The sequence below is a fragment of the Ornithorhynchus anatinus genome, chromosome 1 (assembly GCF_004115215.2).
Source record: "Ornithorhynchus anatinus isolate Pmale09 chromosome 1, mOrnAna1.pri.v4, whole genome shotgun sequence".
Lineage (NCBI taxonomy): Eukaryota > Metazoa > Chordata > Mammalia > Monotremata > Ornithorhynchidae > Ornithorhynchus > Ornithorhynchus anatinus.
Window position 1 is genome coordinate 154,250,571 of NC_041728.1, and position 25,664 is coordinate 154,276,234.

Consider the following 25,664-nt stretch of genomic DNA (forward strand, 5'->3'; position numbering starts at 1 on the left):
CGTAAGAGGTGCTGAGCCTCGCCATTGCTAGAGGATAAACACATCATGGGTAAAAGGAGAAGACTATACATCAACTAAGGCAAGAGGAGCCTGGAATTTCATCACAGATACCAGATGGAGGGACTGCATGAAAAAAGGAGATAGTTTAGATATAGGAAGCAAGTTATGATCATTGCAGGGAAGCAGCAGGGCCTAGTGGATGGAGCATGGGCCTGGGAGTCAGAAGGACCTGAGTTCTAATCCCAGATCTGCCACATGTCTGCTGTGAGTCCTTGGACAAGTCACTTCACTTCTCTGGGCTTGTTACCTCATCTGTAAAATGGGGATTAAGACTGTAAACCCCATGTGGGACACCCTCATTAGTTTGTGCTGGGACTACCTCAGCACTTAGAACAGTGTTTGACACATAGTAAGCACTTAATGTATGGATCTGAAAGCTGGACAGTGAAAAAACAGGATAGAAAAAGCATAGATTCTTTGGAAATGTGGTGTTGGAGAAAGCTTTTGTGAAAACCATGAACTGCCCAAAAAAGAAACAAATAGGTTTTGGATCAAAATAAGCCGAAGTGGTCTTTGGAAAGCAAAATGACTGAACTTAGATTAGCATATTTTGGCCACAATAATCAGGAAGACTAATTCTCTGGAGAAGACACTAATGCTAGGAAAAGTCCAGGGAAAATGTGGAAGAGGCAGATCAGCAGCTATGTGGATAGAGACCTTAACAATGATAAGAACATCATTGTTATGGTAACAGAGAAACTGACAGAAAGGTTTGGCAGAAGACAGGATGTTCTGGAGAAAATATATCCACAGAGTCGCTATGAATCGGTAACAACTCGACGGCACTTGATAATAATAAATAATAAGCATCTAAATACTGCTATTATTACTTTATTGAGTTGTGATGGGCTTGCTTAGCTAGAGGATATTCTGACAATGAAAACTGCTTTCACCAGAGGGTGTTGTTGACTATAAAGAGACATTACCTTCCCGGCAATGATGTACTCTTACCAGATTATGCTGATGTGGAAAACACTAGTAGTGTTAGTGGGATGTTTTAATAAGGAGCTCTGTTGTGAACCTGGAACTTTGTGTTTGTTTCTTTTGGCAATTTCTACTGAGCTTCCTGTAAAACTAGTGGGAGGGTGGAAATGCTACCCATTCTTCATTCTGGTTAATGTAGTTCTACACTCTTCTGGTTACCTTTCCTGACTTCCATTCCTAACTTTGTAATATAATCTGATCCTGATCATATCTCTCCTTTCCCTGACTCTCTTTTCTGGATTTTAATCTCAACTTCACTGTTTGCCTGCACTGGGACTTGGAACAAGTGGTTTAACTTCCCTGTGCTTCAATTTCCTATCTGTTAAATGAGGATTCAAAGCATGTTCTTCCTCTTGCTTAGCTTGTGAGACCCATGAGGTACAAGGACTGTATCCAGCCTGATTAATGGGCATTTTCTCCAGCTCTTGGCAAAAAGAAAGGGCTTAAACTGAAGACTGTAAGCTCCTTGTGGGCAGGAAACATTACCAAATCTGTTGTACTTTCCCAAGCACTTAGTTCAGTGTTCCCCAAAAATATAATTGATTGCTTAAAAAATACCAGTAAGGTCATTATTACTCTCACTCCCCTTCCTTCTTCTACCTATCCAATTGCTCTTCATCCTGTCTCTTTCCCTTTATGACTCTCTGTTCCATTTCACAATTTTTAATTGAACATGTGCTGTGTGGAGAATTATCTCTGTATTAGGTTGTTAGGGATTTATTAAAAATAAAAATAATAATAATGATAATAACACTTGATATTCACTCCTCCCCCAGGCCCACAGCCTTTATGCACTTATCCTTATACTCTGCCATTTCCCCTATTTGATTTATTTTAGTGTCTGTCTCTCCCTCAAGTCTGGCAGCTCCTTGAGGAGAGGGATTGTGTCTACCTACTCTATTGTATTGTTCTCTCCCAAGCATTTAGAACAGTGCTCTGTACACAGTGTCAATCAATACCAATGATTAATTGATTGATTGTCAGGAACTTAGAAAGTGTACATAGATACAAGATAATCAGTCACATGGGACTCACAGTCTAAGTAGAAGGGAGACCAAGTATTAGATCCTCATTTTGCAGATCAGGAAACTGAAACACAGGGAGGTTAAGTGACTTGCCCAAGGTCACACACCAAGCAAGTGCCAGAGGCAAGATTAGAACCCAGATTTTCTCATTCTCAAAACTGGTCTTTTTCCACTAGGCTACACTAGTGTATACAGAACAAGTATAAGGCGTGACAAATTTGAGGAGCTTAAATTTAATGAGAAAACCAAACCAAAATTGGAACAGTTAAGAGAAGGTGAGCATAGATTTAAAAAAAAAAGAAGTAACAAAAAATACTACTATTATCAAAAATGAGTGCCAAATGAAGGTGAGCATGGAACGATGGCTTTCTTTCCCATTGCTTATCCCTCTTTCCCTTTCCCCTTCCTATTTTCCCTCTTTCTTTCCTTCTCTGATTCCATTTGTTTCCCTTCCCCTTTTTAATGCATCTCACTATTGGAACAGTAATAATAATAATAATAATAATGGTATTTGATAAGTGCTTACTATGTGTCACTTACCGTTCTAAGCACTGGAGAAGAATCGAGATAATAAGTCAGACAGAGTCCCTGTCCCACATGGGGCTCACTGTCTCAACGAAAAGCAGTGTGGCATAGTGGAAAGACTTGGGAGTCAGAGGTCATGGGTTCTAATCTCAGCTTCTCCACTTGCCAGCTGTGTGACTTTGGGCAAGTCACTTAACTTCTCAGTGCTTCAGTTACCTCATATGTAGAAGGGGCATTAAGACTGTGAGCCCCACGTTGGACAACCTGATTACTTTGTCTCTATCCCAGCACTTAGAACAGAGCTTGGCACATAATAATGGCTTAACAAATACCATTATTATTATCATTACCCCCATTTTGCAGATGAGGTATCTTAGGCACAGAAAAATTAAGTGACTTTCCCAAGGTCATACCACAGACAAGTGTCAGAGCTGGAATTAAAACCCAGGTTCTTCTGACTCCCAGGCCCATTCTCTATCCACTGGGCTATTATATTTCTGTTTACTTTCCTTTTTCAGTTGGCTCTCCTGTGCTCTTCATCTTATCATCCTTGTTTTCTCTGTGTGAAGTGTTTGTTTTGAATCAGCTTCAGGAAACCATCACCACTTTGTCAGATTATCCCTTTTCTTTTGATTTTTTTTTGTCCTTTTTTTAGTGCCTTCCCTCCCCTTTGTTTGCCACTGACTTTTTCTCTTTTTGCCTTTCCTATCCTTTCTTTCCTCCCTTCCTCCAGTTCTTCCTTGAAGGTTTCAGGGTTGAGTGTTGATAGTTCAGTCACAGAGGGGAATGCATGATACATTCACCCCTTCCCTCTGGACCTAATCACCAAGGCCTGATGCAGAAGGCATCTTTGAATCCAAGCAGTCATTTCCTGAAGCACTGCCAAAGTTGTTCACAAAGAGACAGATCACTCATTAAGGTGACAGAACTTTAATAAACAAGCTCAGAATAAAAGCACAGTGAAGAAGCCCCCATTTAAAATATGTGGCTCCTGCTCATTTTCACACCCTCTGTCTAACACCGTGAAAACACATCATCCTAGAAAGGTTTTACTGATTTTTGTTTGCTATAAAAATTAGCAGATGGGTTGACAGACGGAAATGCTGGAAAGTGGATTGACAACTTTCTTTCCAGCATGAAATTCGTGACTGTTGCCTTTAATATATCTGGGAAGAAAGAGTCTCTAAGCTGTGAAAAGAGCTATGACCCTTAACCATTTTTCCCTTTGTATCATTTTTTGGGGTAAGCTCTAAACAAAATGAGGTCCGTGGGGACTGAGATAATTGATCGATCCAAGTGCTTGAGCTTTGTCATAAATTACCTTGACTTATACAAGCCACTCAGCCTTTGGGGGTTGCTTTCTCATCTTAAAAACTTAAGAAAACTGAAGTATTGTCAGTAGCCAAATGATTTATGAAATTAGCCATTTGAGAAGACCTAAAACTAGATTGTTAGAATGTAAACTCCCTGAGGGAAAAGGAACTGTGTCTAATTCCCAACTGGGTATTCTCTCCCAGTGCTTAGTACAGTGCTCTGGGCCCAGAAAGTGCTAACTAAATATTTTAATTACCTCAAGAGTCCATTGAAGACATCTTGTTGGGGCCAGCGAATGATTCTACCAACTGTGTTGTGTTGTATTCTCCCAAGAACATAGTACAATGCTCTGCAACCAGAGTGCTCAATAGATACGTTGATATTGATGGTTATCTCTCTTCCTCAGAGGGCTCCAATCATCACAGTGCCACAGTCATCAGCTAGTGCTTAGAACAGTGCTTGGCACATAGTAAGCGCTTAACAAGTACCATAATTACTATTATCATTATTATACTGTCCATCCCCCACAGTTATATCCTTACCTCCACTGCTGTTGAGGAGAGCCCATATGTGGAGGAAATTACACCCAGTCGCTTTCTACTACCTACCTGAGTACAGGACTTTAGCTCTTAGTACAGTGCTTTGCACACAGTAAGCATTCAGGAAATGCGATCGAACGAACGAATGCTAAAATTTGGGGTTATACGCAATGGAGAGAGTACACAGAAGGTGCTTTTTGCTGCAGCACTTTTTTCTTTGCGTTGTTTCCATCAATACACTTTTTCCTAGAATGTCATTCAACTCAGTTGATTTGGTACCACCTGAATGTTTAGAGCAAAGTATCTATTTTTTTATGTATGACCATTAGTAGAGTGTTAAAGCCAGGTCAGAGATTGATTTGTCACCAAATATTCATTGATTTGTCACCAGATTTCCTGCCAGACATTTTTGGTGAAGTTTATGTAGTCTTTGATTCTGCTCTGTTCATCATCCCCTATTATCCTTCCATCTTTTCCTCCACAATTTTTCAAGCACTTTGGTGAAAACAATAGAGTTAGTAGAAGTTATCCCTGTCCCCGAGGAGCTTATAGTCTAGAAGGAGAGACACTAAAATAAATTAGAGTAGGTTGAAGCAACCAAGTACCAAGTGATTTTAATAAGGCTTTGAAGATGGGGAAAATGGAGGTCTTTCAGATATGAAGGGGGAGGAAGTTCCAATCAGGAGAAAGTGTCTAATCAAGGGTCGACAGTGAGAGAGAGGAAAACAAGGCATAGTAAGTAGGTTGGTTTTAGAGGAGCAAAATATATGGGCTGGGTTGTGGTAGTAGAGAATAATAATAATAACAATAATAATAATAATGTTGGTATTTAAGTGCTTACTGTGTGCTGAGCACTGTTCTAAGCACTGGGGTAGATAGACGGTAATCAGATTGTCCCACATGGGGCTCACATTTTTTAATCCCATTTTTACAGATGAGGTAACTGAGGGACAGAGAAGTGAAGTGACTTGCCCAAGGTCACACAGCAGATGAGTGGTGGAGTCAGGATTAGAACCCATGACCTCTGACTCCTAAGCCCGGGCTCTTTCCACTAAGCCACGCTGCTTCTCTAAGTACCTTCCTTTTGTGGTACTTACTCCTTCCTCAGAGCTTCCAGACCAAATCCAACGCCACCTTCAAAATCTTCATCCTCTACCCATAGCTCCTTGCTGTATCATTCTATCAGTCACCCTTAGTATATCTATGGAAAACTGCTTATTTACTGCATTTATTCAATTTTTTCTTATTCTTATCTTTTTTACACACCTATATTTTTACTCTTCTATTAAATTTACATCAGCCTGACTCCTCCATTAGCTTACAAGTTATTTGAAAGCAGGGACCTTATCTTTTACTTTTATTTAGTGCTCCAATAGAAACACACAGAAAGTGTTCAGTAAGTACTGGTGATGATAAAGAAGATGATGATGATGGCATTAATGCTACTTTACAGTACGAGATTTAGTTCACACATTCTCTCCCTCCATCTCTCTGACCCTGTCTCTTTCTCTCCCTTCCCATTCTGATACATCTTCACATATTTATTTTGATGCTATTGCTTTCAGAACCATTAATATTAATATTCTGTTGCTTCAGAATCTTTCCTCGATGCCCAAATTGCTGCAGCTCTCACCTATGAAAATCTGCAAAAAAGAGAGGTTTTACTTGTCTTATTCTGATCCATTTTTTCTTATTAATAAAATACGACAGTTAAAAGTGAAGGTTTGGGAAATGAAACATGGAACAACCTGCACTCAACAAAACCATGAAAAAGAGCACACCTAAATACACTTCCATCTATCTATTAATAGATACATAGATATGTTTTTATGTGCAAATATGTGTATATCACTCTCTCTCTCTCTCTCTCTCTCACACACACACACACACACACACGCACACACACATACACACACTGTGAAAAAGCAACAAGTAGAGCTTTGAGTCACTTAACTGTGGCCTGAAGGGATTTCAGAAATTTTGCATATCTGGTGTCTTGGGTAGACCAGGCTTAAAGCTCAATAATATCTTCTAGAATAGTTGTGAGTCAATAAGATGTCTTATAGTTCCAGGAAATGTTACAGGAAGGAAGAAAAGGATGAAAGTTCAATATATCAGGAATGCAGCATGTGGAACTCAACAGTACTTTAACAGTTATCTTGCCATTGTGGAGATGTTGCAATAGAAGATGTCCAACTGAATTATTTTAGCATGATTATTGTTTATAGTTAATTATTTTGAGGTGTACTGATACATACCTTATGGACTACTAAACCTCTAACAGAGAAAATAAATGCTGTCATTTTGTTCCACTTGATTTGCAGCTAAATTAAAAGGTAAACAATCCAGTTCTGGGGCTTTAGAGTATCATGCGCCGAGATGATTTTTAGAGATTCGCCCTTTAGCACAGTTGTGACAAGATAGCATATGTGTATTTTTCCGCATGAGCGTTAAGCAACTAAGAGAGGGAATAAATGAGCTCCCTTAATCTTCATGGACCATCAATCCCAAAGACTTTTCAGTTTGGAAGGATCCTTTAATAAAATAGGCTTTGGTTTGTAGCTTCTGGGAAATTGGTTGGGAGTTTGTCTTTTATTAAACCTATCATATAAAGACTTTTTTAGTGTCCTTTAAGAACGCAGGGCCAATCTACAGTTGGCTAGAAATGTGTGGTGCTTTATTATATTTTATTTCTATTTGCATCACTAATATAGAATATGTCTAATTTTGTTTATATAATTATTTGTAGATTCAATTATTTGTTCAGCTGTTATGTCCTGATGTGCTTTACTGCCATCTGCTTCATCCTTTTTCTTTCTCCTGCTTTTGTAGATTTCTTGAGGGAAGGAATTTTGCCACTAGTATATTTTATCAAGCACTTAATATAGTAGGCACTCAGAAAATTCCATTGATGGATTTATTGATGCTAAAAACAGGGGAGCATATCTGAATTAGAGAGAAGAGAATTTGTGGAGTAACTGAGCAAGAGCTATTGATTTTTTAAAAAAAAATTCTGAAATCCAATATCATTGTAGTAAGAAAACAGCAAAGTGCGGGATCTAAAATTCCTTCTTTTTAAACTTATCTCAAACTCTGTGTCACATTTGGAGGGGAAAGTGTATCTATGTGATAAAGTGTTGGGATTTCTGTTGGCATTATTCTTGATTTCTACCCCTCTTTCTATCCATATACAGTCTATTGCCAAATCTTGTCAGCTTTTTCTCCACATAAATTTCCAGGACCTATCCCTTTACATACCAGATTGACTACTGCATCAACCTCCCCACTGATCTGTTTCCTCTCCCACCCATACTTCACTGCTTCTTGGATCATTTTTCTTAAACGTCGTTTTGTACACAACTTGCCCAAGTGCTTAGTACAATGTTCTGCATAAATTAACTGCTCAATAAATATGACTGTATTGAATTGAATCCCTAACCCTCTTAAAAACCTCCAGTGGTTACCCATTCCTCTCCACATCCAGCAGAAACTCCTTACCTCTGACTTTGTATTATCTCACCCTCCTACTTACCCAGTCTCATCTTCCACTGTACCCCAGCTTTGCTCTCATCTCCCACTGTACCCCAGCTTTGCTCTCTCTTTATGCAGTCAACCTACTCATTATGCTTTGTTCATGCCTTTCCCACTACCAACCTCTTGCTCCTGTCCTACTTCCTTCCTGGCGCCCCCTCCCATTCTTCCCCATCTTTCCCATCTTCAGAGCTTTTCTGAAATCCCATCACTTCCAGGAGACTTTCCCCCATTCATTCATAGCCTCCTTAGTCCCCGAACTGTTACCGTGGCACTTTCATGGACCACCTAAGCTCCAATGTATTCCCAGCGTCCCATAGCAGTTGATGTACATACTTTATATTCTATTACTTCCTCCTAACTAAAATTTATTTTAGTGTCTCTCTGCTCTAGTTTGTAAACTCAGTGAGGGCAGGGGTTATGCCTGCCAACTCTATGGTACTCTTCCAAGTGCTTAGTTCAATGCTCTGCCCAGAGTAGACACTCAATAAATACTATTGATTTGTTTTGGAGAATCTAATGCCAAGGTCTTTTTCCTTGCTCTCTAGGAATTAGCAGAATGCAGATCCACTCCTTCTTCTTCTCCCAAGGTCTAGTCCAATTTCTAATATCATAGTTTGAATTGTGTATCAGCTTTCCTGCTTGCCTTTCTACCTTCAGCATCTCCCCACTTCAGTCTAGATGGCACATTGCTTCATAAATCAACTTCTTGGAGAGTCAGTTGGCCCATATCTCTCCACTCCTTGAAACTCTCCTTTCTGGTATTCCTCCCTCTCAGATAAAATGTTCTCATACTTAGTTTAAACCAATTTGCCACATTTATGCATCAGATCTCTTCACCCACTATGCCCCATCTTACTTCATATGCTCCTTCAAAGTCACTGTTCTAACTGTACTTTGCTATTGCTTCCTCTGTTTTTTGCTTCTGTTGTTCCCTCAGCCTGGAGCTTCTCCACATTCTACAGACCACAGCTTTCCCCAAATTCAATGTCCTCCTAAAATCTCTGCTCTTCCACCAAGCCTCTCCTGATTAGTTCCCAGCACCCAAAATCACACAAACTCACTAGAAATCTCCAGCATTAATACACTTATTTATATCCATCCTAAGAACTTTTTTATGGTATTTATTAAGCACTTCCTCTGTGGCAGGCACTTTTTTAAGCATTGGAGTCGATACAAGGTAATCAGGTTGGACACAATCAGTGTTCCACATGGGGCTCACAGTCTTAATCCCATTTTACAGATGAGGTAACTGAGGCATAGAGAAGTTAAGTGATTTGCCCAAGGTCACACAGCAGACAAGTGGTGGAGACAGGATCAGAACCCAGATTCTTCTGACTCCCAGGCTCATGCTCAATACACTAGGCCACGCTGCTTCTCAAAACTTTTGTATACATGTTACTTTTATTACTCTATTTTCAAATATTTTAATGTCTCTCAAATTGTATTATAATACTAATTATCATATTTGTTAAGCACTTACTATGTGCCAGGAATTGTACTAACAGTTCAGGTGGATACAAGCAAATCGGATTGGACACAGTCCCTGTTCCAGATGGGGCTTACAGTCTCCATCCCCATTTTACAGATGAGGTAATTGAGGCAAAGAGGAGTAAAGTGGACTTGCCCAAGGTCACACAGCAGACAAGTGGCAGAGCAGGGGCTAGAATCCATGACCTCCTGACTCCCAGGCCCATGCTCTATCCACTTCACCAAGCTGCTTCTCACTGCAAAATGGAGAACATGTCACTTCTCCTTTTTGTTATTTGCCAGGTGTTTATTACAGTGCACTGCTCCCACTGGGCAGTCTCCTCCTCCTGAAATTTTCTAAAGGACGGCTAAATCAATCAGCCTTGGAAATGAAAGGCACCCAAAGGGAAGTACAAAAGAGCAATCAATACCTTAACTAGAATCAGATAAGTGGTGGGGGACGATTCCTTAAAGTTATATTGTACCTTCCTAAGCTCTGCATACAGCAAACACTAGAAAATACCATTGATTGATTGATTGGTAACAGCTGCACCGACCTGTTATCAAACAGCAGTACTAAGGGGCTCTTGTCTGGAAAATCAGTTTCTCAAGGAATCCTATTCTCTTTTTCCCCCAATCCTTTCTCTTTTTCCACCCCCTCTACAGTCAGCCTCCTAAAAAGAAAATAGTTCAGGACTTTTACTTGGGAGGGGGAAAGGGGAAAGAGAGACCTTTCCTGAACTGCTTTATAGCTAAATCTTGCTAGTAATACTATCACTCGAGTAATATATACAAGTATGGATAATTCTTAAGTAAGCACCCAGCTGCCTATCATTGTTCCCTATAGATTTCCCATTAGTCAGTCACCTCTTTCCAGCTTGAAAGTTTCCCATTATGGCTGCTAGTTCCTGCTTTTGGCCTAATTTTCTGTTCAGCAGGATGCTTTTCTCCATCACTTACTTTATTTTTTTGATTGACTTACCAAGACAAATTCATGTGTGACAGTAAAGAACTCATGTACCATTAGTGTGCTCTTTGGTAATATAGTAAAAGAGCGTAAGAGTGTGTTAGCAAAAAAAGGCTGTTATCCTTGTAAGGAAGACAATAATTCGTGCCTTTTTGTCAATCCAAGCTCTGGTCTGGGAAGGGTAGAATACAAGGCATAAACTTCAAAGTATCAACAAAAAGGTTTATCCAAAAAGACAATTCTCTAATGTGTTCTTGTTTGGGTATCAAAGGCCAGTCTCTTTCTCTGCCTAAGACTCACTTAATATTTTTATGCTTGAAAAAATATTGCAAGCAAATAGCCTAAGGGAAATTTCTCAGTTCATTTCCGTTTTGTTTCTAAGTCTGAATTCTGGTTGGCAGCATTAGTTCGGCAAACGCTAGAGCTTCATATCAGGATGGAAAATTTGTCTTAAATATCATGTTTTCTTTCTAATGTTTGGGCTTTCTTTCTAAAGTTTGGGCTTTCTAGAAGATTCTTATAGGAAATATTTTCCTTTTCATTCTTTATATTTTCTTTTTGAAAGTATGAAAAAGGCTAAGAGGGAAATGTGCCGTGGGCCTGCTTTCTTCTGCCATCTCTGAGTTTATGGTCTTTGTCACTTTACCGACATTTTCAAGTGTGCCTCTAGCAGATAGAACAAAAGGAATGTTTTCTCTGGAGAGAAAATCGCCCCTTCACAGGGTCCCATTCTGGTTCAGTAAATTGGTTTCTTCCAGGATTTTGTTTGTTGGCATTCAGGTTTATAGCTGTCAGTCATGTTTGAAAATGATGCTATTGATAATGAAATCTGTCTATGCATGTGGGGTGCTAAAAGTAGGTAGACCACCAATAATCTAGCTCACACCAGGTACAGATAAAACAGACCTTTGTTAAAATGACATGTTTGTTATTTAGAGCACTTACCATATTCTACATATGCTTCAATATTGTGTTCTTCTTAAAGCCTCTCCTTGAGAAGGGCAACTGTTGTTTTGATTGCCTCATGGCAGAGTTGTCCATTACTTGCCTCCCCAAAGTCCATCACCATTTTTCATTTTTGAGATGCCTAAAATGCCTCCATTCAGCTGGTCCCAGAGTAGGTAGGTGCTTGAGTATCTTCCTGCCCTTCAGTTTCCCCACATGTTCCTCCCAGTGTAATTGTGATGATGGTGATAATAATAATAACAGTAATAGTATTTTACACGCATACTCTATTCCAAGCACTGTACTAAATGATGGGGCAGATATACAAAAATCAAGCAGGGCACAAACCTTTTACCATCTGGCCTCACAGTCTAAATAAGATGGGGAAATAAGTATTTAATCCCCATTTTACAAATGAGGAAACTGAGATTCAGAGACATTTAAGTGACTTGTTCAAGGCCACACAGCAGAGAAGTGGCTGACCTGGGAATAGGACCAAGATCTCTGACTACCATGCTTACATTATTTCCACTAGTTCACACTACTTCTCTTGTGGACCTTGTGATTGGTGATCCTATCTTACTATTTGATGTTGAATTCGGCTTGTAGGTCTTGAACTTGATTCTGATTATGAAGTTGAATGTGGTTTCTTGTGATATAGCCACAGTACTGCAGCTTTCTAAACTTTCAGTTTGGCATGAAGGTTGATGAGTCATTATTGTCTCACTCCATCAGTCTATGTGTTAAGGGAAACCTCTCTGCTATATAAGCAGTAAATTCCCTCCGTGTTTGTAATGATGCCATCTGATCTGGGAGTTTTATCAATCAAAATACTCTGAGTTTAGTTAGTGCTTTTTTTTTTCCCAAAGCAACATCATTTGATCTCCATAACATGACTTTGAAAGAGGCAGAGAAAACTATTATTCTCTCTATTGTGCCAGTGATTTGAGAAAGAATTGAAATTTCAGGATTATCACAAGTTACGAGAAAAAGGGGTCATGGGGATTAACAAAATGGTTGAAGCTTGGAAATTCGTCAGGGCATCAAAACCAGACCACTGGAGGCAATCAATCAGTCAGTGGTATTTATTGAGCCGTTACTCTGTGCCAATCACTGTTTTAAGCTCTTGGTTGAATTGGTAGGCGCGATTCCTGCTTTCAAGGAACTTTACGAGGCAACAAATTGAAGAATTTTAAGACCTAGAAGTGTAGAGAGTACAATGAATGACAATTTGATACAGGGAACTTTAGTAGCTGAGAGACATCTGAACAAAGAGAGAGAAGAATGGGGATTGCAACACCTTTGTGATAATGAAGGTCCACAGTTGGTAGTATATGAAGTTTGTAGTTGTCGGACACTTCCTCCATCCTAATGTCGCTTGTGCTAAATTCACAGTTCTGCGTATTTCTTGTTTAATTAAAGCTCTGTAGTCACTCCACCTTTTGCTGAATCTCTTTGTGGATTTCTCCTCCCTCGTGTTCATTTCTATGATGACAGGGAAACACACACCATCTCAACTTTGTATTCATGCTCCCCTATATACTGCTTTTATTTACCTCAAAGAGGTGAACAATTTTCATCTCACAGTCCAGTATATTCTTACGCCCAAGAATGGAAAAATAATCACAAATAAGTCATCCCCATGCTGAGCCTTCCACAAGCTACGACACTTTGTATCTGATGGAACAGTCTAAATGAGTTGGGAATATGCTTGAAGGATATAAAAATATCTTCTCAGGCCCGTTGCCCTTTTATGTCTTTTATACTTGTAACTTGATGGAATGAATCCTTTAAATGAGTGGCTGATGTACTATTAGATGGTTTTCCAAAGGTTTTATGCCCTACCGCAAGGTAACGTTCTGCTATGAAATTTACAGATCTGTAAGGCTCCAACAACAATAATGCATAATACATAAACAAAGTGTGCAATTTTTCTGCAAAAATGCCTAGAAGAAAGAATTTTTGTTGCCTTTTCAGAAAGTGAAAAAAATAATATTGCAATTTTAACCTTCTCTTTTTTTTTAAATGAGGGGACGATTAATGTTGATGTTGAACCATGGAGGTAAAAGCAAAATGGTAGTTAGTCCCTTAAGCAGTACATTTACATTATAACAAGGTTTGTAGCAGCATTATAATTCATGCAGTTACTCCCAGAGAAGTTTGGATTCTCTCCAATTTAATTTTCTGAAGTTAGAGTTTGCAGCTGGGTCACTCCTGGTCTAATCTGCGAAATGTATCTCCTAAGGCTATGATTGGAACAACAACACCCCAGCTGCCATGGAGAGCCATCATTTACAGCAGTTGGGGTCTGAGGGCAAAACATCAGAATCACTTTATGTGGACACAGCAACGTAGCTAGCTTCATAAATTTGGTGGCAAAGAGCAGTAATCAATACTCCATGTTTAATGATGCAAAACTGAAATTAGTATAGATTTTCATGTCTTCTCTTTTTTTCTAAATTAGGCAAACTAAAGTGTCCCCTCTTTGAGCTCTTACCCTCATTTCCATAAAGAGTACGAGGCTATTTAATTGAATGATGGAAAAGTCACAATTGTCACAACCCATTTGGTATTTTGGCTTGTGTTAAATAGTTCCCCTTAGGTTAATATAGAATTATTCCAAACACAAAAATGATTTATGTAAGTGGTGTGGGTTTTGTCACCCATAGCTATGAATGAAGTAAATTGCAAATTGTTTTCACATTTTAAATTATCTAACATTGCCCTAGGACATGCCGAAAATAAAATGACCCATGTGTGATAAAGAAAGCTAGCAGGTTAGCTTTCAGGTTCAAGTGCCCCCAGTGGAAAGCAATTTTCAGTTAATTTCTGACTTTAAACCTGTCAAAAAAATATATCCTTTTTCATGGGGTGGTAAACAAGGAAAATGTTTATAGTTGGGCCAGGTCAAATTGTTGGTTAAGTTGGAAGTTGTGGTAAACTCCACTAAACTTTACCAACAGTCTCATCAAGAAAATCATCACCACTGTTGAAAATGCCCGGGCAAAATGGCCAGTGTTGTTTACAGAGAGAACGCACCAAACTGCCAAGAAGGTTGTCAGTGTAAAATGAATTCTGCATTCTAGTTCTATTTTGGCCACCAGGAAAACACAGATTGTATTGCTATTAAATCAGTTCCTGACTCATCTAATCCCATGGAATAGACTTTAAATTGCCATATGGGAATAAAATATGACTCTTGGGTTTTCTATTTGTTCCACAGTATAGATTTGATTCAGAGAAAGATAGCAGTTAGAGATAAATGAAATGAAACCAAAAGATTAAGAAAACAACACAAGTTAAAAACTTGCATTTATTCTTTAGTCATCCACTTATAAATGTATATATGCTCAATTTAAAATGATTTTGACCTTGTCCCAGCTTCCTCTAAGTAATTTGCTCTTATCTTATTATCTCTGGTAACTCTACTTTAACATCACTGCTACTATAATTCTCCACTCCCACTACAACCACCTCGCCTGCCTTGTCTTCGACACTCACCCTCCCCATCAAACTGTCCTGTGCCCCACAGAGACCTCCAATTTATTCAACAGTCCAGTGTCATCATTCCTATTTGTTCCCCATATCCAACCTACCTTCTTACTTATCCATCCTTCCCCCCCCCGCCATCTAAACCACTACCACGTTAAACCGAGCATTTATCCTACCCTGCCTTGACTAAGGCATCAGTCTCCTTGCTGATCATCCTGCCTCCTGTTTCTCCCCACCCCAGGCCAGACTTCACTCTGCTGCTTGGATCATTTTTCTCAAAAAATGTTAAGTCCATGCTTCCCTACTCCTCAAGAACCTCCAGTGGCTGCCCATCCACCTCCACATCAAACAGCATCTCCTTATCATTGGTTTTAAAGCACTCAGTAACCTTGACTCCTCTTACCCTCCTTTGCTGATTTCTTACTTCAACCCAGGACATTCACTTCATTCCTCTAATACTAAACTACTTACTGCACCTTGAAAGATAGATGAGATAGATGAGATGAGATGAGAATCTATCTGACTTCAGACCCCTTGCCCATTTCCTCCTGTTTCTGACCTGGAACTCCCTCCTCCTTCATATCTGACAGACTATCACATGTTCTACCTTCAAAGCCTTATTAAAATCAGTTAGTAATAATTATGTTATTTGTTAAGTGCCAGGCACTACTAAGCACTTGTGTGGATACAAGCAAATCGAGTTGGACACAATCCCTGTCCCACTTGGGGCTCATAATCTTGATCCCCATTTTACAGATGTGGCACAGAGAAGTGAAGTGACTTCCCCAAGGTCATAAAGCAGACAAGTGGTGGAGTGGGGATTAGGAACCATGTGACCTTCTGATTCCCAGGCCAATGCTCTCTCCACTACGCCATGCTGCTACACATCTCCTCTAGGAGGCCTTTCCTGACTAAGCCCTTATATTCCCTACTTTCACTCCCTTCTGTGGAACCCTTGCATTTAGATTTGTACCCTTTCTTCACTTCACCCTCAGCTCCACAGCATTTATGTTGTTGTTGTTGCTGTTGTCTTATGCTGTCGAGTCGTATCTGACCCATAGTGATGCATGGACACATGTCTTCCAGAATGCCCTACCACCATCTGCAATCATTCTGGCAGTGTATCTGTAGAGTTTTCTTGGTAAAAATGTGGAAGTGGTTTACCATTGCCTCCTTCCATGCAGTAAACCTGAGTCTCCGCCTTCAACTCTCTCTCATGCTACTGCTGCCCAGCACAGATGAGTTTTGACTTGTAACAGATTGCCTTCCACTCGCTAGCCACTGGCCAAGCTAGGAATGCAATGGGTAGGCCTCCGCTTGATTCTCCCTCCCTTAGTCGAGATTGGCAGACTATTGGAAACTGGTGTGACCCTGAGAGGTTAGCATTTATGTACATATCCTTAATTTATTTCAATGTCTCTCTCCCCATCTAGACTGTAAGCTCCTTGAGAACAAGGAATGTGTCTACCAACTCTGCTATATTTTACTCTCCCAAGCACTTAGTATAACGCTCTGCACATAGTAAGTGTTCAATAAATATGATTGTGTACTTAGACCATTTTCTTGGTCTTTTTTGCTTTGATTTCTCAATTTTGGTTCAACATTCAGCAAGAATCTATCTTCCAAAGTCATCCATTCTTCTCATGCATTTCATCTAATGCAGCTGTGGTTGTGGTGAGCACAGTTTCAGTAGCAGAAGACTCAGGACAAACCACTTTCAGAACTGTAAAACAATGTACTTCCAATATTTGATAGTTTATAGTTAAATTGTACCTTGATTTCTTCAAGCAATTACTGTAAACTCTCTGAGAGCAAGGTTAATGCCCATTAACTCCACTGTAGTCTCCAGAGACCTTATTTCAGTGCTCTTTAGAAGCAGCGTGGCTCAGTGGAAAGAGCATGGGCTTTGGAGTCAGGGGTCATGAGTTTGAATCCCAGCTCTGCCACTTGTTGGCTGTGTGACTGTGGGCAAGTTACTTAACTTCTCTGTGCCTCAGTTCCCTCATCTGTAAAATGGGGATTAAGACTGTGAGCCCCACGTGGGACAACCTGATTCCCCTATGTCTACCCCAGCGCTTAGAACAGTGCTCGGCACATAGTAAGCGCTTAACAAATACCAACATTATTATTATTATTATTATTATTAATCTCATTGTGGGCAGGCAGTGTGACTGTTTATTGCTGTAGTGTATTCTCCCAAGTGCTTTATTACAGTGTTTTGCACGCATTAAGTGCTCAAAAAATATGACTGAATGGATGAAAGAATGAATATACATTCATGATTGATTCCCCTACTCTGATGAACGAAATAATGCTATGAATTTAAATGCTTGAAAGGGAGGTGGAAGAGTTGATATTTGCCCATCCAGCCCAGACCAAGAACTCCAGCTCTAAAAACACAAGATTCCTCTACATATACAAATCAAACAAACCAACCCCAAATTAAGTGGCCGCATGTGATAGAGATTTTTTCACTTTCAGAAGTAACGTGTATAGACATGTGCACTTGTTTAGGAGTGCTGAATTCATACTGATTCAGTTTTTAAACTTTAAAAAATGTGTAGTTTTTTTGGTCTTGATAACCTAGTGTCTCATCCAGTAGTATGATGCTGTGAGCTATTGTCTAAGAAAAATGCATTTTACCTTTTCTAATTACATTCATGATTTGTGCTATAATCAGGATGGTTTTGATTCTTTTAGGAAGAAATGAAAAGACTGCAACATACTTTAGAACAAGTTAACGAAGAGAAATATTTGCTTGAAAAGTAAGTGTGAAAAGTGTTGATTTGCTAAAGCTCATTAAAGTGCAAAACAAGAAAAGTGCCTATGCTATAAAATGGTACTAAATGCCTACCAGTTCTGTTATACGCTACTCTCCCATGTGCTTAGTACAATGCTCTGCACATAGGATGTGTTCAATGAATATGATTGATTGGTATATTTATCAGTGCTGGAAATGAACCAGAACAGGTGGGGACTAGTCCCAGAATGGTTATTCTGATATGAAAATTGTTTGCCTTGGTGATAACTGCAGCAGTCCTTTTGGCCAGTGGTGGGAGAGGCTCCTAGCCACATGGGCCCAGGCCAGGATGAGGCTTGAATAATAATAATAATGATGGTATTTGTCAAGTGCTTACTATGTACCAAGCACTATACTAAGCCCTGGGTTAGATACTACATTATCAGGTTGGGCACAGTCCCTGTCCTACATGGGGCTCAGAGTCTTAATCCCCATTTTACAGATGAGAAGTGACCCAGAGAAGTGACGTGACTTGCCCAAAGTCACATAGCAGACAAGTGGTGGAGCCGGGATTAGAACCCAGGTCCTTCTGACTCTCAGGTCCATGCTCTCTCCACTAGGCCACTTGAAGCTTCCAGTCACAACTCCAAACACACCACTAATCCCATCCCCAGTCCCACCCCCAGGCCAGATGCCAGACCTGTCAGCCAGAAGGGGCAGGAACTGAAGATGGAGTCCAGTTAGTGGCTCCACACTTTACCTTCTGCTGGCCAGATTCATCCCTAGGCTGCCCCAGAAAACTGTGGGGACAATGTGGGGGCACTGTCTTTTCCCCCCACCACAAAACACCCTCTCACACAATCCAAACTGCTCCCACACAGATCCATTTTCTGCCTTGACTTCTGCATCAGCCTCCTCACTGACTTCCCTGTCTTCTGTCTTTCTCCACTCTAGTCCCGACTTCACTCTGCTGCCCAGATCAGTATTCTTAAAAAGGTTCAGTTCACATCTCCCCACTCCAAAACCTCCAGTGGTTGCCCATCCAACTTTATGTCAAGCAGAAACTCCTTATCATCAACTTTAAGACACTCTATCAGCTCTCTTCCTCCTAGTTGATCTCTTATATAACATGATCTGCACATTTCACACTTCTCTAGGGTCACCCTACTCTCTACACCTCAATCTCACCTATCCTGCTGCCATCCCCTTGTCCAAGACCTCTGTTGGGACTATATAACTCCCTCCCCTTTCATATCTGATAGTCTGGCACTCTCTCCACTTTCAAAACCTTCCTAAGATCACATTTTCTCCAAGAAGCCTTCCCTGAGTAAGCCCTCATTTCCCCTCCCACCCTCCCCACTGCATCGACTATGAACTGGACTTGGTTTACCTTAATAATCATAATTATGGTATTTGTTAAGTGCTTACTATGAGCCAAGAATTTTACTAAGCACGGATCAGACACGGATTTTGCCCCATGTAGGGCTTACAGTCTAAAGAGGGGAGAGTTGGATTTAATTTCCATTTTACAGATAAGGAAATTGAGACACAGAAAAGTGAAGTGACTTGCCTGAGGTCACAAAGCAGTCAAAGGCAGAGCCCGGATTTGAACCCTGGTCCTTTGACCCCCAGGCCCATGCTGTTTTCACTGGGCCACTCTGCTTTCCTAAGTACCCCAACCTCACAGCACTTTTGTACATATCCCTATATGCTTCCATTTCCCCTGGCTGTAATTTGAAATGAATAATGAATATAAAAGCTATTGCTTACAGTTTGTAATTTGTGGTTATTTCCCAAACCCAGTGTGTTCAACTTTGAATAGATTTTCTGGTGAGACATTATTCACTAAATCAGGGACAAGTAAAATATGAATTTCAATTGATCATAACAATATCTTCATATTGGAAAAAGGAAGTAAGAACATTGGAAGTAGAAATTATCAAATATTTTCCTTCGCCTCATTAATCTTGTAATTCTTTCATCATCTGAAGATACCCTTGCTTTAATTTGATACTCACCACATTTTTAATATTTTCTTTATTAATTTGCTGCCTTATTGTTGTTGCTAAAGGAGGAATAAATATCCCCTAAGAAACTGCTCACTGACTAAAACCTGATAACTAATGGCTAGAGAACATGTTTTAATTTTATTTTCAAAGCATCTTTTTTTTTTCTAGCCATCAATTGGCCATGGATGCAGAGAATAATATTGATAAACCTCGCCTTAATCTCCAGACTTTGGAATCAAAAGTGAAAATGTAAGTAGCTTCAATCCAGGACCTAATTTGTAAATAACCCTTGCTCTGACTTGCTAGACAGCCATCTTGGGACCCGAAGAAGAGTTGGAAAAGGGACCCAACTAAACTAAGATCAGCAGCTGCCTCTGACCCCTCTAGACTGTGAGCTCGTTGTGGGCCGGGATTGTCACCGCTTATTGTTGTAGTGTACTTTCCCAAGTGCTTAGTACAGTGCTCTGCACCCAGTAAGTGCTTATGGAATGAATGAATTTTAGAGTTTCATCCAACTTGGATGATTGGATAAATTCTTTTGATCTGATAATATAAACTACAGTACACAGTTGGTGTGCATCATAATCTAAATCAATTGGGATTTAGTCCTTTAGATATTTGTTCATTCAGATCTTTGCCCCATCTTTCTTAGGAGAGAGAAGAGAAATTAGTTCAACAACACTGCTGCCAAAACTATACCCTCTTTCCTTTTCCCTTATCTGATTTCAGTGAGGATGGAAGGTCGTGGTAGAGGGCAGGCTAGCTAGTCAGCTATAGTACTGTTAAGGGTTTCATCATTCAGTCGTATTTATTGAGCACTTACTGTGTGCAGAGCATGGTACTAAGTGCTTGGAAAGTACAATACAGCAATAGAGACAATCCCTGCACACAAGAAGCTCACGGTCTAGAGGTGGGGGAGACAGACATCAATACAACAAACAGGCATCGATATCAATAAAAAGAATTATAGATATATACATATAAGTGTTGTGAGGTTGGGGGGAAGGGCAAAGGGAGTGAGTCAGGGTGACAGGGAAGAGAGTGGGAGCTGAGGAAAAGTGGGGCTTAGTCTGGGAAGGCCCCTTGGAGGAGGTGCACCTTCAGAAGGGCTTTGAAGAGGGGAAGAGTGATTGTCTGACAGATTTAAGAAGGGAGGGTGTTCCAGGCCAGAGGTAGGATGTGGGCCAGGGGTCAGCAGCGAGGCAGGTGAGATTGAGGCACAGTGAGCAGGTTAGCACCAGAAGAGTGGAGTGTGCAGGTTGGGATGTAGAAGGAGAGAAGGGAAGTGAGGTAGGAGAGGGCCAAGTGATGGAGAGCTTTAAAGCCAATAGTGAGAAGTGTTTGTTGCCAATTACTGGGGTTGACTCAAATGTTGCTGATCAGATACAGTCCCTGTCCTGTTTGGGGCTCACAGTCTAGGTGGGACTAGATAGATGAAGACAACTGTAACAGTGGATTGCAAACAGAAAACCACAAAATCAACAGATCAAGACAGCAATGTCAGTAAGAAAACAGATCTTAGCAGTGAGAGTCCTTAGACTTCCCCACTGCTCCAGATAAACAGTTCTTGGTTCTAAACCATGGCAGCCTCTCTGGGTTCTAAAGGCTGTGAAGGATAAGTCTTCCAGCCTGTGGTGTGCTGCGACATCAGAGGATGTAAGGAGGGAAACGAGGGAGCTATTCTGGTCTGCAGTAACAGAACCTAGAATCTTGGCATGAAAGGGGCTCAAAACCATTTATAACTAATAATAGTAATAATTTTATTATGTGCCAGGCACTGTACAAGCAAATCAGATTGGACACAGTGTCCCTATCCCACGTGGGGTTTACTGTCTTAAACTCCATTTTACAGCTAAGGGAACTGAGGCACAGAGAAGTGAAGTGACTTGCCCAAGATCACACAGTAGATACATGGCAGATCAGGGAGTAGAACCCAGGTCTTTCTGACTCCCAGGCCCGTGCTCAATCCACTTTGTGACTCATGATCAGTCCACACTTGGCTGGGCAGGCAGTGGTCTCCTGAGGTGAGGGGCTGGGCAACTCTGGCTGGGAGGGAGGTGGTTTGGAGACACAGTCTCAAGCTTCCCAACGTTGTAGGAGTTTGAAAGACATCAGACTGCCTCTTCATTCTCTCACTGTCACTCTGCCCTCTCTCTGATGAACTGGAGAAAGGGCTTCTTGGAGCTCAAAAGGTCTAGGGGCAGAGTGGTGGGGCCTGGGGATCTGGTGTTGAGGGGACCACCTGCTTCCCTGCTGATACTTTATCCTCCCTCTGGTGAAGGCTGTCCTCTTGACTGTGAGCTCGTTGTGAGCAAGAATGTGTCTGTTGTAATATTGTACTCTCCCAAGCATTTGCACACAGTAAGCACTCAATAAATGATTGAATGAACGAATAAATGAATGGTGGCAGTGGGGGTGTCACATAGGAGCAGTCGCAGGAGCAGAAATGGAGTCAGGGTCCGTCACCCTTGCTGCTGTACCCATCCTACTCAGTCAATTTTCTTTTTCAAATCTGATCATGGCCATCCTGGCTGAGAGACCTGCCATCTGGCTAGTCAGACCGAGGTCAGGTGGCCAAGAGGTTCCATCTTCCACTACTGCTGCTGCGATTCAGAGGTTGACAAGGAGGGCCGTTCATTCTTGGTCTCCTTCGCGGGCTCCTCCTCCCCCTCCCATCCACTAACTTTAGGGGTTCTTCAAGAATCAGTTCTTGGCCCCCTTCTGCAGCGTGGCTCACTGGAAAGAGCACGGGCTGTGGAGTCAGAGGTCATGGGTTCGAACCCCAGCTCTGCCATTTGCCAGCTGTGTGACTTTGGGCAAGTCACTTAACTTCTCGGTGCCTCAGTTACCTCATCTGTAAAATGGGGATTAAGACTGTGAGCCCCACGTGGGACAACCTTATTCCCCTGTGTCTACCCCAGCGCTTAGAACAGTGCTCAGCACATAGTAAGCGCTTAACAAATACCAACATTATTATTATTATTATTACTCACGCCCTTGGTGAACTCATTCACTCCCATGGCTTCAGCTATCATCTCTACATGGATGACACCCAAATCTACATCTCCTCCCCTATTCTCTCCCCCTCCCTCCAGGCTCATATCTCCTCCTGCCTTTGGGACATCTCCACCTGGATGTGTGCCCGTCACCTAAAACTCAACATGTCCAAGATTAAGCTCCTTATCTTCCCTCCCAAGCCCTGTCCTCTCCCTGACTTTCCTGTCACTGTGGATGGCACTACCATCCTGCCCGTCTCACAGGCCTGCAACCTTGGTGTCATCCTTGAGTCAGTTCTCTCATTCACCCCACAGTCCAATCCATCACCAAAACCTGCCGGTCTCACCTTCATAATATCACCAAGATCCACCCTTTCCTCTCCATCCAAACTGATACCTTGCTGGTACAAGCTCTCATAATATCCCAACTGGATTATTGTATCCGCCTCCTCTCTGATTTTCCAACCTCCTGTCTCTCCCTGCTCCAGTCTATTCTTCATTCCACTGCTCAGATCATCTTTCTACAGAAATGCTCTGGGCATGTCACCCCCTCTCCTCAGAAACCTCCAATGGTTACCTATCAACCTTTTCATGAAACAAAACTCCTCAATCTTGGCTTCAAAGCTCTCCATCACCTTGCCCCCTCCTACCTCACCTCCCTTCTCTCCTTCTACAGCCCACCCCGTACACTCCGCTCCTCTGCCGCTCACCTCCTCATTCACATCTGTCCCGCCCCTCGTTGGTGCCGGTCCCGCCGTCGACCCCTGGCCCATGTCCTACCTCTGACCTGGAATGCCCTCCCTCCTCACATCCGCCACACTAACTCTCTTCCTCTCTTCAAAGCCCTACTGAGAGCTCACCTTTCATTTATTCATTCAATAGTATTTATTGAATGCTTACTATGTGCAGAACACTGTACTAAGCACTTGGAATGTACAATTTGGCAACAGATAGAGACAATCCCTGCCCAATGATGGGCTCACAATCTAAACGGGGGAGACAGCAGAGCAAAACAGTACAAAACAAAAAGACAACATTATCAAGTTAAATAGAATCAAGGGGATGTACACCTCATTAACAAAACAAACAGGGTGATAAATAATATATACAAATGAGCATAGTGCTGAGGGAAGGGGAAGAGGAAGAAGCAGAGAGTGGGAGGAGGGGAGGGGGAGCAGAGGGAAAGGGGTGGCTCAGTCTGGAAAGGCTTCTTGGAGGAGGTGAGTTCTCAGTAGGGCTTTGAAGAGGGGAAGAGAGTTAGTTTGGTGAGGTGTGGAGGGAGGGTATTCCAGGATAGTGGTAGGACGTGGGCCAGAGGTTGACGGCGGGATAGGCAAGAACAGGGGATGGTAAGGAGGTGAGCAGCAGAAGAGCAGAATGTATGGGGTGGGCAGTAGAAAGAGAGAAGGGAGGAGAGGTAGGAGGGGGCAAGGTGATGGAGAGCTTTGAAGCCAAGCTCCACCTTCTCCAGGAGGCCTCAGCCCTCCCTTTCCCTCTACTCCTCCTCCCCTCCCCATTCCCCCTAATCCCTCCCTCTGCTCTTCCCCTTCTCACAGCACTTGTGCATATTTGTATATATTATTTATTACTCTATTTTGTTAATGATGTGTACAAATCTATGATTCTATTTATCTTGATGATATTGATGCCAGACCACTTGTTTTGTTTTGTTTTGTAGTCTGTCTCCCCCATTTAGACTGTGAGCCCGTTGTTGGGCAGGGATTGTCTCTATCTCTTGCCGAATTGTCCATTCCAAGCGCTAAGTACAGTGCGAATGAATGAATGACTAGGAATCCTGGAACACTAACCACCTGAACAAATTTCCCTGGCTATTTTTTATTGTGGTCGGCTGGTTTTTAGGATGAACACTGTTGACAAAGCTGGCCTTCCACTGTATATTCTAATGAATAATTGGTGTAAAATGGAATTAGGGAACAATCCCATAGAAGCTGATCAGGGAGCTGTAAGCCTGAAGAATATGATCTGGTTTTTGAAATGACAGGGGAAGAATGTAGTACATAAAAATGAAACTGAGCTTTGGGCAATACGGGGTATTAGTGAGAACGAATTGAAGACATATTATGATGAATATTCTTTGGCATGCTGTGTAAATGGACCCTAGGAAAGGATGTGTAACTAAAGACATGGCTTGCTAATGGAATTCATGGGAGTAATAGATCAGTGCTCTGTAGTCTGGAAAATAAATGCAAATATTAAAAAGTAATTTTGACTTTTAAACTTAAAGGGTTGAAGAATACAGTAGAAGGAATCAAAGAAATTCACATCGTACTTCCTTAAAGTAATCTTTGGAGATGAAAGCTTGTTTTTCTAAAGTCTAAGAACATTTAAGCCCCTTCAGTAGGAACATTTAGTGAAGGAAAGAACATTAAAAGCAGAAAATTGCAGGTATTATGAATGACAATAAAAGTAGACATTCTTTAGGTACAGTCAATTATTAGAAGGCTTTGGAAGAACTTTTAGGAGAAAACTTTTAAGAGAAACAGTGTGGCCTTGTGGAAAGAGTGTGGGCCTGGGAGTAAGAGGACCCAGGTTCTAATCCCAGCTCCACCACACACCTGCTGTGTGACCTTGGACAACTCACTTAACTTCTCTAGGCTTCAGTTACCTCAACACTAGGATGGGAATTAAGACTGTGAACCCTCTGAGGGAGAGGGATTGTGTCCAACCCTATTATCTTGTATCTATCCCAGTGCTTAGTACAGTGCCTGGCACATAGTAAGTGCTTAACACATACCATAAAAAGTGAAAACATAGTATTTTTCTGAAATCGCTAAAGTGGAAGTAACAGTAGTTATAATGGTGATAGCTATCAAGTGTTTACTGAGAGCAGAGCACTGAACTAAGCACTTGGAAAAACCCGGCGGGAGTAAAAACATAGTTTCCTGCCCACAAGAAGCTCACAATTTAATGAATTGTAGTCAAGTAGTACTAGAACTGAGTCCTCCCTTTCCCTCTGCCCCTCCTCCCTTCCCCATTCCCCCTAGTACCTCCCTCTGCACTACCCTCTTCCCCTCCCCACAGCACTTGTGTATATTTGTACATACTT

The 25,664-nt window shown here is 41.3% G+C and overlaps 1 protein-coding gene across 1 annotated transcript in view; it reads left to right on the forward strand.

Annotated features, from left to right (window-relative positions):
- The window catches only part of LOC100075826 (IQCJ-SCHIP1 readthrough transcript protein), a 759,724-nt gene that overhangs the window by 123,255 nt on the left and 610,805 nt on the right, over positions 1–25,664 (forward strand). Inside the window, 2 exon segments of the mRNA XM_029073274.1 lie at positions 17,553–17,617; positions 19,770–19,850. Coding sequence (XP_028929107.1) covers positions 17,553–17,617; positions 19,770–19,850 — 146 coding nt within the window.